Raw genomic sequence first — 17,352 nt, 5'->3', positions numbered from 1 at the left:
TAATTACATTTTAAATAACCATCAATTTTATACTTTTCCAACCACTAGTGGGCCAAGCATGGTGATGCACACCTGTAATTCCAATATTTATGAGGCTTAGACTGGAGGATTGCATGTTTGAGGCTAGCTTCAACAACTTAGACCCTGTTTCAATATAAAAAATGAAATAGGACTACAAATGTTGCTCAGAGGTAGAATGCCCAAGTTCAGTACCAGAAAATAAAACCACTAGTGATATAAAACAAGCTGTATTATCTTTTACAGATAAAGAATTGTATGCTTGGATGAAGTGTGTGAAAGGACAACCTCATGATCACAAACACTTAATGCCAACTCAAATTATCCCTGGTTCTGGTAAGTACAGATATACATTATTCACTTAGAATAACAACTCTTGGATGTTCCATATTTTAAAAAGTGCCAAAAGAAGTATCTAAGAGTGTGACAGTTTGAAGAGGTAAGGTTTACTGATCTCAATTTATGTTCAAAGCTATTAGAAATTCTCTGTAATAAAGGTAGGAAGATAGGCCCATCCTCAACGATGAAGAAAGCTAGAGAGCAACCATTCTAGAAAAGGAAAATAAAGTGTAATAAAAAGACTTTGAATTCATAGAGAAGAATAGAAAATATAAATTTGGTTGTAAGAAAGTTAAATGGTCATGAGAAGACCTCCCCTATTCCTAAATTATAAAATAGAGTAAGAAAATTAATTGTATAGTTTTAACAACTAGTGATAATTTTTTTTATTAACTACTCTTTTATTTTATAGTGTTGACAGATCTCCTAGATGCCATGCACATTCTTAGGGAAAAATATGGTATTCAATCCCATTGTCATTGTGTTAACAAACAGAATTTACAAGTTGGAAGTTTTCCTACAGTGAATGGTGTATCTCAAGTGAGTAAAATCTCTGTTCACATAAAATTCATGGTGAAATTAAATAACTTGGAAATTCAGTGTAGGGCTTGTGGAATAAAATACATTTTCTTTGTTATAAAATTCTTACAACTACTTTTTAATTCTGAATAATTGGAGAAATAGTGTTTAAAAATTCAATTGTTCTACCCTTGTAGGTTTTACAGAATGTTCTTAATCACAGTAATAAAATTTCTCTGTGCATGCCTGAGTCTCAGCAGCAGAATACCCCTCCGAAGTCTGAGAGTAATGGCAATAGCAGCCCAGAGAGTGATGTAAGCACAGATAGCAAGTTAACTCCTCCAGAATCCCAGTCACCACTGCACTGGTTAGCAGATCTTGCCGAACAAAAAGCCAGAGAAGAAAAAAAAGGTAAACATAATCAATTATCTAAGTACATTTGGGATGATTAAAGTGTAACAAACAGTGTATTTATTGTACATTACTGCTAAATGATTTACTTTGTCTTTTGCCTAAATTATGGCTCAAGTTTAATAAATCATTTGTCTTCTCGTATTCAGACCCCCACTCAGCCTATCAAAGATTGCATCAAAATTAGTTGATGAATCATTTCTGGATAAGCTTGTCCACCCCAACACTAGATTTGTAACTATATTTTTTTTCTTTGTCTTAGCTATAGCATGTTTCATTTGTGACAAGTACAAATTCATCTACATGTCTAAGATATTGAGGAAGGCCTTTTCATACTCAAATTGTTTGATTCTGTTTTTGTGTGTTATGTGCGCGCGTGTTACTGGGGGTAGAACCCAAGGGCTTTCTACCTCCGGGCTATACTCCCAGACCTATTTTATATTTTATTTAGAAACAGGTCTCGCTAAGTTACTGAGAGCCTCACTAAGTAGCCAAGGCTGGCTTCGAACCTGTGGGATCCTCCTGTCTAGCTCCTAAGCACTGGGATTACAAATGTGTGCTACCACACCCCGCCCTTTCCTGTTTTGTATTCTTTATTTTGAAACAAGGTCTCACTAAGTTGCAGAGGGCCTCACTATGTAGCTGAGGCTGCTCGAGAACCATGATCCTCTGGTCTCAGCCTTCTGAATGCTGGGATTACAAGCGTGTGCCACCACACCCAGCTTGATTCTGTTTTGAAGGACCTAACTTATCCTCTAGTTGGTGTCAGGTGAATAAGTCATTAGTATTAGTTCTACCTACCACTATAAAACCATGCATGCCAGTTTTGTCTGTAGTTTAGTACCAAGCTTGTGTTAAAGTTTTGTGAAATGTTGTATTTCAGAAAACAAAGAATTTCCCCTTGAAAAGCAAGTTAAAGAAGAGCAAGAACAAGATGATTCTGATTCAGCAAATGGAAGAACATCACCTCCTATGTCTCAAAATAATGAACAGGGCTCAACTTTACGAGATTTGCTAACTACAACAGCTGGCAAGCTACGTGTAGGATCTACGGATGCTGGCATTGCTTTTGCACCAGTGTATTCCACAGGCGCCCCAGTGAGTATGATGATAGATTTTGGGGCTGTGTGTGTGTGTGTGTGTGTGTGTGTGTGTGTGTGTGTGTGTGTGTGTGTGCGCGCGCACGTTTCGGGGAACATTCTGGGTCCAACCCAAGACCTCAAGCATACTAGGCAAGTACTCTACTATGGATATATATATATATATATATATATATATATATATATATATATATATATATCCAGCCCCTTTGGTTTTAATATGAACCTTAAATTTAGATGGCTTGGAGGCTTGATATTTAGCTATGAACTACTCAGTATAATAAAAGAACGTGGGACTCTGGGCGTGGTAGTGCACGCTTGTAATCCCCGCACTTGGGAGGTGGAGACAGGAGGATCACGCAGGTTCGAAGCCAGCTGCGCTGGCTTAAGAGCCCCTGTTTCCAAATTTTAAAAAGTATAAAAATAGGTCTGGGAGTGTAGCCTGGAGGTAGAAGGGTTTCCAGGAACCCCAGTACCACAAAAAAAAATTAAATAAATAAATGCACATGGAATCACATATGCCAAATAGCTAAGCATGTTCTCATTTACATTATAATTTTAAAGCTGGATTTTTTCATCTTTTCCTAAGTAAAAAGTTAGAAAAGAAGGCTATTTGAGGATAGGAATGAAACTATGGAAGTTTTAAAGCTTTATGTTACTGAACTACTTAAAAATCAAAATTTTTTAGTGCTTCACCAGGAATAAAGAAAAGCATAATTACCACCTCAGTAGATAAAAATCTTAGTGGTATTTAAGTTGGGTTGGGTGTGGTGGCACACACCTGTAACCCCAGTATTTGGGAGGCTGAGACAGGAGGATTGCAGATTCAAGACCAGCCCCAGCAATTTAGCAAGACTCTCAACAACCTGTTTCAAAACAATTTTTTTTTTTTTTTTTTGCAGTATGGGGGATGGAGCCCATTCTACCTCTGAACAACATCCTCTGCCTATTTTTTATTCTTTATTTTGAAACAGGGTCTCACTGATTTCAAAGGGCCTTACTAATTAGCTGAGGCTGTTCTTGAACCGCAATCCTTCTGTCTCAGCCTCCCAAATGCTGGGATTACAAGATTGTGCCACCACGCCTGGCTAAAACAATCTTTTTTAAAAGGGCTGCGAGTAGAGCTCAGAATGGGTTTAATACCAGTAACCTTTCTCTAACACACACACACACACGTTGGTGACTAATAAAAGTATATGAAGGATTCTTCCCACCTCTACTGGCAATCTGTATCTACTAATGTATCTACTATTTATTAAATATAAGAATATGGTGTGTGTTGGGTATTTTTTTTCCTGTATCAGTAAAGTGAAATTTTAAAATACAGTTTGTGGAAAGAAAATTATACATGTTCTCCAAAATATAATTTTTTTCTTTTTCCTAATAGAGTGGCAAAAGTGGACGGACTGTGCCTAACATTCTTGATGATATAATTGCTTCAGTTGTTGAAAACAAAATTCCACCAAACAAAGCCTCCAAGATAAATGTAAAACCAGACCTTAAAGAAGAACCTAAGGAAAGCAGAAAGTCTGCCATGAATGAAAACAATAAATTGTACAGTGATATACCACATTCTTGGATCTGTGAAAAGCATATTTTGTGGCTTAAAGATTATAAAAATGCTAATAATTGGAAGCTTTTCAAAGAATGTTGGAAACAGGGACAGGTGAGTATTTCAAGCTACTGAAGTGTACTCTACATCCTTAAAGGACAACTAGAGGGGAACAAATAATATTTAACACATTTGGGGATGATAAGATACAAAAGATTTCATAAAGATTGCCAGAATGATTATCTCTTAATTTCTGAGGTTAAAGTCCAGAGTTTTATGAATAATCAAAGAAGCACTGACAGCTGGGCATGGTGGTGCACACTTGTAGTCCCAGCATTTGGGAGGCTGAGACAGGAGGATCTCAGTTCAAGGACAGCCTCAGGTACTACTTAGTGAGGCCCTTTACAACTCAGTAAGACCCTGTTTTAAAATAAAGAATAAAAAATAGGGCTGGGGTTGTAGCCCGGAGGTAGGATGCCCCTGAGTTCCATCCCCAGTACCCCCCAAAAATAAAAGAAGCACTGACTACTTGATGTGTAAATTTTTACGTGCTAGTGAACAGACATATTAAAATCTCAGATGTATAAAAACCAGTTCTTTTTTCCTTTTTATAGATTTGTATTTTAATTCAATTAGCAGATTTATGTCTCCTATTGAAGTGTTAGTATTAGAAACATATTTCTTTCTTTCTTTCTTTTTTTTTTTTTTTTTTTTTTTGGTAATGGGGATGGAACCCAGAGGCATTCTACCTCCAAGATATTTTCTCAGCCTATTTTTTATTCTTTATTTTGAAACAGGGTCTCACTGAGTTCCAAAGAACCTCACTAAGTATTAGCTGAGGCTGACTGCAAACCGCTATCCTCCTGTCTCAGTCTCCCAAATTCTGGGATTACAAGCATGTCCCACCATGCCCGGCATCTTATGCATTTATTTGTAGTAATACTCATTGAACCAGAAGCATTCTACTTTTCAGCTACATTCTCAGCCCCCCCCCACACACACACACTTTTTATCTTCAGTATTGGGAATGGAACCCAGGGGCATTCTACCTCTGAGCTATACCTCCCCAGCCCTGTTTTATATATGTACATATTTGTGTCATTGGGGGTAGACCCCAGAGACTTTCTACCTCCGGGCTATACTCCCAGACCTATTTTATATTTTATTTGGAAACAGGGTCTCACTAAGTTGCTGAGAGCCTCACTAAGTAGCTGAGGCTAGCTTCAAACCTGTGCGATCCTCCTGTCTCAGCCTTCCAAGGACTGAGATTATAAGCATGCACCACCACCACACCTGGATTTTTTGTGTGTGTGTGTGTGGATCTGGGAATGGAACCCAGAGGCATTTGACCTCTGAGCTACATCCCTTTCCCTGTTTTTTATTCTTTATTTTGAATCAGGGTCTCAGTAAGTTGCAGGAGCCTCACTAAGTAGCTGAGGCTGTCCACAAACCGTGATCCTCCAGTCTCAGCTGAGATTGCAAGCGTGCGCTACCACATCTAGCTTTTATTTTTTACTTTGAAACAGGGTCTCACTAAGTATCAGCAGGCCTCACTAAATTGTTGAGACTAGCCGAGAAACTGAGATCTTCCTGTTTCGGCTTCCCAGTTACTGGAGTTACAAGCATGTGCCACCACAGCTGGCCCTAATTTTTAAAATCACTAATCCCTTTTAAAATATCAAGAAAGTCAGCTGGGCATGGTGATGCATGCTTGCAGTGCCAGCATTTGGGAGGCTGAGACTGGAGGATCGTGGTGTGTGGACAGCCCCAGCTATTTAGTGGGGCCCTTGGCAACTCAGTGAGACCCTGTTTCCAAAATAAAGAATAAAAAGTAGGGCTGGGGGTGTAACTTGGAGGTAGAATGCCTGTGGGTTCCAACCCATTAATGAAAAAAAAAAAAATCTCAAGAAAGTCAGATCACAGGATCTTGAACCTATAATTCTCCTATCTCAGCTTCCCCAGTCCTGGGATTATAAGTATGAACCTCCATATCAAGCTTGCTGCTATTTCTTTTAGAACTGACTTACTGTATTTCAGCTGCTGATTACCATAACAAATAGAAACATGGGGCTGGATGGGAATATTATTGGATAGGAAATAGTAATTAATATGTGAATTGCCAGCAATAGTTAATCATTGTTCTAAGAGTTGATTTTTTTTTTTGAAGATTTAAAGAAGTTTATTAAAAAGATAGAAATACAGAAAATAGAAATACAGAAAATAGTTACAGCCCCATGCCAAAATGGCATGAGGGGGGAGGGTGGCCCAGGCCAACTCACCACTCCCCTAAGAGTTGATTTTTTATTTGTACATTAAAATGATCTTCAGTAGCGGATTCAACTCACGTTTTTAACCAGACTGCAGAGTATGAGATTTGGGTGTTTATTGTTGTTTTTTGTTTTGTCTTTTATGAGTAAAATTTTTAGCTTCAAGCCAGATGCTGAAACAGGAGGATCGCTGTTCGCAGACAGCCTCAGCTACTTAATAAGGCCCTTTGCAACTCAGTGAGACTCTATTTCAATATAAAGAATAAAAAATAGGGCAGGGGGTGTAGCTCGAAGTTAGGTTTCCTCAGGGTTCCATCCCCAGTACCGGGGTGGGCAGGGGGAGAATGGATTCTAGCTTTCAACCTGGTGTGGTGGTTTATAATCCCAGTACTTGGGAGAATGAGATAGTAGCATCACATATTCAAGGGAACCTCAGCAGTATAATGAGACCCGGTTTCAAAGTAGGAATTAAAAGCCGGGCGTGGTGGCACAGGCTTGTAATCTGCAGCATTTGGGAGGCTGAGACAGGAGGATTATGGTTCAAGGACAGCCTCAGCCACTATTTAGTGAGGCCCTTTGCAACTCAGTGAGAACCTGTTTCAAAAATAAAGAATAAAAAATAGGGCTGGGGGTATACCTCAGAGGTAGGGTGCCCCTGGGTTCCATTCCCAATACTTCCCCACCCCCCAAAAAAAAGAAAATACAAAACGACTAGGGATATTACTCAGTGGTAGAATGCCCCCTGGATTAAATCTCCAGTACTATAAGCAAATACATTAAATGTATTTAATATTATTTAATATATATTAATGCACATATATAAAATATATATACACATACATTATGCTTTAATACACACACACACACACACACATAGGCCTTCTCTCATCTTGTTCTTTTTCTTTTGTTATGTGATAATATATTGTAAGTATCTTTTCTGGTCAGGAATTACTTTTAGTAGCCTCTCTTATAGACACAGTTTTGTCATTCAGAAGGCTTGAAATCTAGTGTCACTCATCCTGTTGTATGTGATTTACATCAACCTTTAAAGTGTCCTTGACCTTTCACCTGCTGTGTGCTCTTTTGCCCATCAGCCTGCAGTGGTTTCTGGCCTGCATAAGAAAATGAACACTGGCCTGTGGAGGGCAGAGTCGCTGAGCCTTGCCTTTGGAGACCATCAAGCTGATCTCCTGAACTGCAAAGACAGCATTATTTCAAATGCCAATGTTAAGGAATTCTGGGATGGTTTTGAAGAAGTTTCAAGTATGTTTTTTTTGTTGTTGTTCACTGTTTTCTTAATGCTATTCACTCAAAATGATAAATTGTAACTCTTAACAGATTTTTAGTCTATTATAACTTCTGTATTACATTTTTGTATAATAGCAGTAGAATAGGTCCTGATCCTGACCTTCAACCCTAATTTCTTTTGACCTTGAAGAAGTCATCAAGTTATATTTTCTAATGTGTGGGGAAACTTGGCAACCCCATAAAAATAGGATCATTGAATTATATAATTTGCGTGAAACACTTTGAAATGAGCAGTATAAATGAAAATCTTATGATAACAATCCTAGAGATTTTTATAAAAGAAATTTTTTGAGACATTACAAGTAGGTATTGCAATTTTGTCCTATCTATGTACATAAGCAGTTAAGGTTTTAATATCACATAAGTACCTAAGGAATAAATAAGTTAAGCATTTATTATATACATATTATACAGTAGAATCAATCATTCATGCATTTATGTTTCTTCAAATATTAGTGAAAATAAAAAAGGCAGGAATTACCATTTTAGTAATTAATTGCATTATTTATAGAACGGCAAAAGACCAAAAGTGGAGAAACAGTTGTTTTAAAATTAAAAGATTGCCCTTCAGGAGAAGACTTCAAGACCATGATGCCAGCAAGGTAACATCATTTTTTTTTTTAAGACAGTGTTAATTTTATTTTATTTTATCTTATTTTATTTTATTGGTGGTACTGGGGGTGGAATCCAGAGGCTTTCTACTTCCGGGCTATACTCCCAGACCCATTTTATATTTTATTTGGAAACAAGGTCTCGCTAAGTTGCTGAGAGCCTCACTAAGTAGCTGAGGCTGGCTTCGAACCTGCGCAATCCTCCTGTCTCAGCCTCCCAAGCGCGGGGATTACAAGCGTGCGCCATCACGCCCGGCCGGCTGGTAACATTATTTGAAACTTTTCATTTTGACTCTTGGTTTTTGGAAGTTGAGCTAAGATTATCCTTAGAAGTAGGATAAGTAACGGTGGGCTTGATGGCACACACTTGTAACCCCAGCCTTTGGGAGGCTGAGACTGGAGAATTGAGGTTCGCGGACAGCCTCAGCTATTTAGTGAGGCCCTCCGCAATTTAGTGAGACCCTGTTTCAAAATAAAGAATTAAAAATAGGACAAGGGGTGTGGCTTGGAGGTCAAATGCCCCTGGGTTCCATCCCCAGACCCGCCTACCCCCCCCCCAAAAAAAAGTAGGATATGTAACTATAAATGTAATCTTTAGGTATTTCATTCTCATTAAAATAAATAAAAGCCAGACATGGTGGCGCATGCTTGTAATCCCAGCATTTGGGAGGCTGTGACCAGAGGATTGCGGTTCTTGTACAGCCTCAGCTACTTAGCGAGGCCCTCCACAACTTAGTGAGACCCTGTTTCAAATTAAAGAATAAAAAATAGGGCAGGGTGTGTAGCACGGAGATTGAATGCCTCTGGGTTTTCATCCAGACCCACAAAAGTAAATAAACTAATTAATTAAAAAATAAAATAAAAAACTAAACCAAACTAGGCGAAGTGGTTGCACGCTTGTAATCCCAATATTTGGGAGGCCGAGCCAGGAGGATTCCTTAGTGAGGACTTTGCAACTCAGTGAGACTTGGTTTCAAAAATAAAAAAATATAAGCCAGGCGTGGTGGCATACACTTGTAAACCCAGCATTCGGGAGTCTGAGACCTGAGGATTGCTGTTCGTGGACAGCCTCAGCTACTACTTAGTAAGGCCCTCTGCAATTTAGTGAGACCCTGTTTCAAAATAAAGAATAAAAAGTAGGGCAGGGGGTATAACTCGGAGGTCGAATGCCCTTGGGTTTCATCTCCAGACCCAGAAAATAAATAAATAAATAAATAAATAAATAAATAAGCAAACAAACATAAATAAATAAATTGTGCATCCCCAGACATACACACAAAAAGAATAAATAATAAATAAATAAATGAAAAAGTAGGTTTGGGGGTGTAACACGTAGGTAGAATGCCCCTGGGTTCCATTCCCAATACTGGGGGGGAAAAAAAAAGCTAAACCAAATATCTACAGGCCCACTGAGAAAGTTGTTAGCAAGAGGAAATCCTTTGATTAAGGCAGTAAAAAAACAAAACAAAAAAACTCATCTTAAAGAACCATAGGAGCTTTTAATTTGTAATGTTTAGGGAAGTAGAACTGAAATTGTAGCATCATTCTGTTTTATGTAATACATTCATTTAAACTTTGAAGAAAGTCATGGGAATTGTTTACCTGTGTTAAGGAAAAGGTTTTGATGAATTGTTTTTTTGTTTGTTTGTTTGTTTGTTTTTTATGGTACTGGGGATGGAGCCCAGGGGCTTTCTACCAGAGAACTATACCCCCAGCCCTACTTTTTTTATTCTTAATTTGAAACAAGGTCTCACTGAGTTGCAAAGGGGTTCAATAAGTAGATGAAGCTGTCCAAGAACCTCAGTCCTCCTGTCTCTGCCTCCCGAATGCTGGGATTATACGCATGCACCACCACACCTGGCTGGTTTTTTATGTTTTTAACAACTTAAAAATTATATATTTAAACATTTTAAAATGCAAATCTATCTTTAAAAGAAAAAAATGAGCCAGGCATGGTAGTCAGCACTTGTAATTTCAGTACTTTTGAGGCTGAGATAGGAGGATTACACATTCACAGCTAGCCTCAGCAATTTGGGGAGGCCTCTGCAATTTACTGAGACCCTGTTTCAAAATAAAGAATAAAAGCCAGGCGTGGATGCGCACACTTGTAATCCCAGCATTCAGGAGGCTGAGACCAGAGGATCGCGGTTCGTGGACAGCCTCAGCTACTTAGTGAAGCCCTCTGCAACTCAGTGAGACCCTGTTTCAAAATAAAGAATAAAAAATAGGGCAGGGGCTGAAGCTCGGAGGTCAAATGCCTCTGGATTCTATCCCCAGACCCACAAAAAAATAAATAATAAAAAATCAGTCTGGGGATGTAGCTTAGAGGTAGAATGCCCCTGGGTTCAATCCCCAGCACCATAAAATATAAATAAACATATATTGTATACATACATACATACATACATACATATACATACATACATACATACATACACACACACACACACACACACACACACACACATATATATATATATATATATATATATATATATATATATATATATATATGGCTAGGGTATAGCTTGGAGGTAGAATGTCCTTGGATTCAAACCCCAATACCATAAAATATAAATAAATAATAACGGCAATGTTATCTTTCAGATATGAAGATCTTTTAAAAAGTCTGCCATTACCAGAATATTGTAATCCAGAAGGGAAATTCAATTTGGCCTCTCATTTGCCAGGATTTTTTGTACGTCCTGATCTAGGACCCAGGTTGTGTAGTGCCTATGGTAAGTATATATTTATATTGATTCTAAGATGGAATGAGGTGGAATTTAACAACCTTCTGTCCAAAGATAAATTGCCTCTAATGATTTTTAGTTTCTACTAATTAATAATTGATTTAAGTCATTTTTTCTCAAAAATTTTTTTTGGTGGTCCTGGGGATGGAACCCAGGGACCTTCTACCTCCGGGCTACACTCCCAGACCTGTTTTATATTTTATTTGGAAACAGGATCTCTTAAGCCAGCTGAGGCAGGCTTTGAACCTGCGCGATCCTCCTGTTTCAGCCTCTCAAGTGCGGGGATTACAAGCGTCCGCCACCACGCCCAGCTCAAATCATATTTTAAAAATTAATATTCAGTATGTATTTAAATACCTCCTAAGATCGGGCATGGTGGCGCACTTGGGAGTCTGAGACAGGAGGATCTCACAGGTTCAAAGCCAGCCTCAGCTACTTAGTGAGGCTCTCAGCAACTTAGTAAGAACCTGTTCCCAAATAAGGTATAAAATAGGTCTAAGAGTATTACTCAGAGGTAGAAAAGCCCTTGGGTTCCACCCCCAGTACCACCTAAATAAATAAATACCTCCTAATTTCTTACAAAATATTTACATTTCTGTTTGCTTTTCTAATGCATTTTTATAGAATGTGGTTTTTAGAAGCAGATTTTATAATGAAATGAAAATGAATTGTAAATAAATTGTTCCAGTAAAGCTGATTTTGGGAAAATATCTGGTATATTATAAGGCATATAAAGTATTTTTACCAAATCTTATTTTATACACAGGTGTAGCTGCAGCTAAAGATCATGATATAGGAACGACAAATCTCCATATTGAAGTTTCTGATGTTGTAAATGTGCTTGTCTATGTTGGCATAGCAAAAGGAAATGGCATTCTCTCAAAAGCAGGTAAAGGAAATAAAAAAATATTAGCTCTATAGTTGAATAACCACATATATTAATGTCATACAGAATGTCAGCCTCCAAGTTAATATTAAGGTTCTAAAAAGAATTGCAAGGCCAGAGTGGTAGCGCACACTTGTAATGCCAGCATTCGGGAGGCGGAGACCAGAGGATTGCAGTTCACAGACAGCCTCAGCTACTTAGGGAGGCCCTTTGCAATTCACTGAGACCCTGTTTCAAAAAATAAAAAAGACTAACTGGGCATGGTGGCGCACACTTGTAATCCCAGCATTTGAGAGGCTGAGATAGAGGGATCACAGTTGACTGACAGTCTCAGCTACTTAATGAGGCCCTCTGCAACTTAGACCCTGTTTCAAAATAAAGAATAAAAAATAGGGCTGGGTGTAGTTCGGAGATTAAATGCCCCTGGGTTTCATCCCCAGACCCAGAAAATAAATAAATAAACAAACAAACAAACTAGAAATAGGGCTGGATGTAGCTTGAAGGTACAATGCCCCTGGGTTTCATCCCCATACCTACTGCAAAAAAATATATATATAGCAATATATATAGAGCTATTCCTTTTTACTTGAAAATTAATTTTCCAGACGGGTGTGGTGGTGCACACTTGTAATCCCCGCGCTTGGGAGGCTGAGACAGGATGATCGCACAGTTTCGAAGCCAACCTCAGCTACTTAGTGAGGCTCTCAACAACTTAGTGAGACCCTGTTTCCAAATAAAAATATAAAATAGGTATATAAAATATAAAATAGGTATATAAAAATATATTTTATATTTACCTGAGTATAGCCCAGGTGTAGGCTCTGGGTTCCACCCTCAGTACCACCAAAAAAAAAAAAAAGGAAAATTAATTTTTCTATCTATCTATCTTTCTATCTATCTATCTATCTATCTATCTATAGTGTGTGTGTGTGTGTGTGTGTGTGTGTGTGTGTGTGTGTGTGTGTGTGTGGTGTCACTGAGTTGCAAAGGGTCTCACTAAGTAAGGCTGTCCATGAACTGCAATCCTCCTGTCTCAGCATTCCAAATGCTGGGATTATAAGCGTGCACCACCATGCCTGGCTCATAAAAATTTTTTAAAGTATTTTTATATCTTCTTTTCTATCTTAGGTATTCTGTTTATAAAAATGTATTGTTAAACTAAATTAGAAGCATGTATTGACAAAGAGAAACTAAGATCTGGGACTCTAAAGATGACTAGGACATAGTTTGTGCCTCAAGCATTCTTTTTTATCCCTACCTGTATCAGAGGAAGAAAGGGTTCTTTTCTCCTAAGTAAAAGTGACATTTCAAGACAGGTGTGGTGGCGCACGCTTGCAATCCCAGGATTTGGGAGGCTGAGACCAGAGCATTGCAATTTGTGGACAGCCTCAGCTACTTAGGCGCTCCGCAATTTAGTTAGACCCTGTTTCAAAACAAAGAATAAAAAACAGGGCAGGGGGTGTAGCTCAGAGGTCAAATGCTCCTGAGTTCCATCCCCAGACCTGCAAATAAATAAATAAAAGTGACATTTCTATCTTTAGTTTTTCATTCCCTGGATTTCTCTGAAGCCTTGCTCTGTCACTTATTCCCTCTTTTTTAGACACACACTCATAGGTCTTTAATCTTTTCTCTTTGCTGATTTCTCTTCAAAATAAGAACATACTCTAGCACTGGAGGTATAGCTCAGTGGTAGAGTGCTTGTTTAGCATGAACAAGGCCTTGGGTCTAATCCTTTGTACTGAAAAAAATTCAAAGAAATAGAACACAGTGTAAACTATACTTACTTTCTCAAAGTAAATCTCTGTGAAGTCTATTACTCCTTTTCTTTTCTTTTTATATTATTGTGGTTGTTGTTATTACTAGGGATTGAACTCAGAGTCCCAAGGGCATTCTATGACTCTTAAGCTATACTGTACCCCAGCCCCTCACCCCTTTTTTTTAAGTTTGAAATAGGATCTTGCTAAATTGTTGAGGCTTGCCTTGAACCTGAGATCCTATCAGCCTCCCAAGTACTGGCATTAAATTTTTGTGACACCATGCCCAGCTTCCTATACTGGGACTGGAACCCCAGGGGCATTCTACCTTGAATCTAAACCCCAGCCCTATTTTTTTTTTTTTATGATGAGGTGGAACCCAGGGGTTTTTCTACCTCCAGGCTTCACTTCCAGACCTATTTTATACTTTATTTGAAAACAGGGTCTCACTAAGTTGCTGAGGCTAGCTTCGAACCTGTGAGATCTTCCTGTCTCCGCCTCCCAAGCACTGGGATTACAAGTGTGCACCAGCCGGGCTTGGTGGCACACACTTGTGATCCCTGCACTTGGGAGGCTGAAACTGGAGGATTGTGCAGATTCGAAGCCAGCCTCGCAGGCTTAAGTGACCCTTTTTCCAAATAAAAGTATAAAAAAAAAAAGTATAAAAAATAGGTCTGGGAGTGTAGCCCAGAGGTAGAAGGGTTTCCAGGAAGCCCAGTACCACCCCCCCCAAAAAAAAAGTGTGCGCCACAACACCTGCCTCCCAGCTCCATTTTTTATTTTTAATTTTTTTATTTTTATTTTGAAACAGGGTCTGACTGAGTTGCATAGGGCCTCATTAAATAGCTGAGGCTAGCCTGAACAGTGATCTTCCTGTCTCAGCTTCCCAAATGCTGGGATTAAAAACATGCACCACCACACCCGGCATATCTTCTTTACCAGTCTTTTGCTCTTTGTAACCTCTCTGTCACATTTTAGTCTTCTATACTTGCTTAAAATTGCTGTTTTTACTTTCACTGACATTTATTTGAATAATTTCTCACTGGTTCATTTATTACTCATCTCTATGTAATAAGCAGTACTGCAGCCAGGCGTGGTGGTGCACGCTTGTAATCCCCATGCTTGGGAGGCTGAGATAGGAGGATCACACAGGTTCAAAGCCAGCCTCAGCTACTTAATGAGGCTCTCAGCAACTTAGTGAGACCCTGTTTTTAAATAAAGTATAAAAATAGGTCTGGGAGTATAGCCCGGAGGTAGAAAAGCCCCTGGGTTCCACCCTCAGTACCACACAAAAAAATAAAAATGAAATAAACAGTACTGCAAATTACTACTACCTTTTCAAATATTGACTGACCAGATGCAGTGTTTGTAATCTCAGTACTTGGCAGACTGAGATAGGAGAATTGTAAGGTTTTGACCAGCCTTAGCAACTTAGCAAGATATCATTTCAAATAAAAAACTAAAATAGATCTGGGAATGTGGTTCAGAGGTAGTATGGCCCCTGGGTTCAGAGGTAGTATGCCCCTTATACCACTAAATAAGTAAGTTAGTAAGTAGAACTGGAAGTATAGCTCAGAGGTAGAACCCTCAGAGTTCAGTCCTTAGTATCTCCAAAACAAAAAGCAAGCAAACAAAAAAATGGCATTTGCTTCTTTGACACCTCATGGACAGACTTTTTCTAGAATTAGAGTTGTTTCCTACCTTTCCTTCTTTTCTTGTAGTTCCTCTGAAATAATACACATGGCTTCTAACCACCGCTTAGATAACCAGTTCTTTATGCAGATCTCAGAATAGATCTGTAACTTAGTGGCTTGGTGCTGGGGACATGATTCATTTCACCATTTAGTCTAGTTTTTCTGTACATTTGACAATCTTTTAATACAACCCAAATTTTCTTAGAACTATAAAACTCATTGGTTATTCAGCTCCCTTAACTGACACTAATAGGTAACCACTTCCACCCACCTCTGCCCTAAGTATTTGAGAGTCATAGGCATACTTGAGTTGTAGTTTCATTTTTACCAAAGAAATATATGAATTTTGGTTTAGATTGCTTATCATTTCTTAGGCTATAATGGTGCAGTTCATTATCTTTTTTGTATATTATTCTACTATATTTAGTACAATATAGCATTTATAGCATTCTACAATATAGCAGTTATACCTGCCTTCTCTATTATTCATCATGTTCTTAAATACTGAAACTTTCTTTTTTTATTATATTTTGTGGTTCTGGGATGGTACCTGGCTTATTTGGTCATTTTAAGTAATCACTTTATTATTTGACTAAAACTTTTTTTTTTTTTTGGCCAGGCGTGGTGGCATATTCTTATGATTCCCGCGCTTGGGAGGCTGAGACAGGAGGATCGCGTGCAAGTTCGAAACCAGCCTCAGCTACTTAGTGAGGCTCTCAGCAACTTAGTGAGGCCCTGTTTCCAAATAAAATATATTGGTCTGGGATTATAGCACGAAGGTAGAAAGCCTCTGGGATCCACCCCCAGTACCAAAAATAAATAAATAAAACTCTGTGTGTGTGTGTGTGTGTGTGTGTGTGTGTGTGTGTGTGTGTGTGTTACTGAGGGTGGAACCCAGGGGCTTCTCTACCTCTGGGCTATACTCCCAGACCTATTTTATACTTTATTTGGAAACAGGGTCTCACTAAGTTGCTGAGAGTCTCATTAAGTAGCTGAGGCTGACTTTGAACCTGTGTGATCCTCTGTCAGCCTCTCAAGTGCTGGGATTACCAGTGTGCACCACCATGCCAGCTATCTAAAACTTTTGACATTTTTTCATATAGGTACAAAAAGAAAGCAATTTTTTAGGGTTATAATAATACTTAAAACATGTGAAGAAATACTGAACTACTTAAGAATGTGATTTTATTGTCTTCTACCAACAAAGGCTCTCCTACCTGATTATCTTCTTGGCAGTTTCCTATATTCATCCTTCAAAGTATTTATCTCACCCAACAGGTCTTCATTTAGAATAGACAAACTTAATCCACTTTAGTCAGTAATTCTTTTTATGAAAAAATCCCCCCCTTTTAAAATTTATAAAGCAATTTAAAGCAAAAAAATATTGGAAAACCATGTTTTACAACTTGTAATTGTATTAAGCAAACACTGTGTGTGTGTGTGTGTGTGTGTGTGTGTGTGTGTGTGTGTGTGTGTTACTGAGGGTGGAACCCAGGGCCTTTTCTACCTCCAGGCTATACTCCCAGACCCATTTTATACTTTATTCAGAAACAGGGTCTCACTAATTGTTGAGAGCCTCACTAAGTAGCTGAGGCTAGCTTTGAACCTGCATGAACCTCCTGTCTCAACAGCCTCCCAAGGGCTGGGATTACAAGGGTGCACCACCACTCCTGGCAAGCAAACACTTTTTAAAAACATCAATTATAAGCCAGGCGTGGTGGTGCATACTTGTAATCCTAGCTTTTGGGAGGCAAAGACTGGAGGATAGTGGTTCAAGGATAGCCTCAGCTAATATTTAGTGAGGCCCTTTGCAACTCAGACTCGGTTTCAAAATAAAGAATAAAAAATTGGGCTGGGGATATAGCTCAGAGGTAAAATTCCCCTGGATTCCATCCCCAGTACTGCAAAAAATAAAAATAAAAACATTAATTATTGTTGGTGGGGGGATGCTGGGGATTGAACTTGGAACCCAACCCTTAATTTTTGTTAGGTTGCTGAGGCTTTCCTTGAACCTGTGATCCTTTTGTCTCAGCCTCCCAAGACTGGGATTACAGGCACGCACCACTATTCCTGTGAAGCTAATTCAAAAGAAGGATATAATTAAATAGTAATTTTTATGACAAAGTTTTAATGGTGTCCTTAA

At 38.6% G+C, this 17,352-nt stretch overlaps 1 protein-coding gene across 3 annotated transcripts in view; it reads left to right on the top strand.

Moving 5' to 3' along the window:
- JMJD1C (jumonji domain containing 1C) overlaps positions 1–17,352 on the top strand; it is a gene marked incomplete at both ends in the record, with an annotated part of 222,613 nt that overhangs the window by 197,989 nt on the left and 7,272 nt on the right. For all 3 annotated transcript variants that reach the window (XM_080694232.1, XM_080694231.1, XM_080694230.1), the window contains 9 exons: positions 265–354; positions 770–897; positions 1,074–1,287; positions 2,171–2,385; positions 3,775–4,053; positions 7,301–7,469; positions 8,026–8,116; positions 10,733–10,863; positions 11,642–11,764. In XM_080694232.1, the coding sequence (XP_080550358.1) occupies positions 265–354; positions 770–897; positions 1,074–1,287; positions 2,171–2,385; positions 3,775–4,053; positions 7,301–7,469; positions 8,026–8,116; positions 10,733–10,863; positions 11,642–11,764 (1,440 nt within the window). The remainder of the gene's footprint in view (positions 1–264; positions 355–769; positions 898–1,073; positions 1,288–2,170; positions 2,386–3,774; positions 4,054–7,300; positions 7,470–8,025; positions 8,117–10,732; positions 10,864–11,641; positions 11,765–17,352) is intronic.

This window comes from Muscardinus avellanarius (assembly GCF_963383645.1).
Source record: "Muscardinus avellanarius genome assembly, chromosome: 4".
Taxonomy (NCBI): Eukaryota; Metazoa; Chordata; class Mammalia; order Rodentia; family Gliridae; genus Muscardinus; species Muscardinus avellanarius.
The sequence above is the reverse complement of the archived record's forward strand: the minus strand, read 5'-3'. Positions and strand labels throughout refer to the sequence as shown.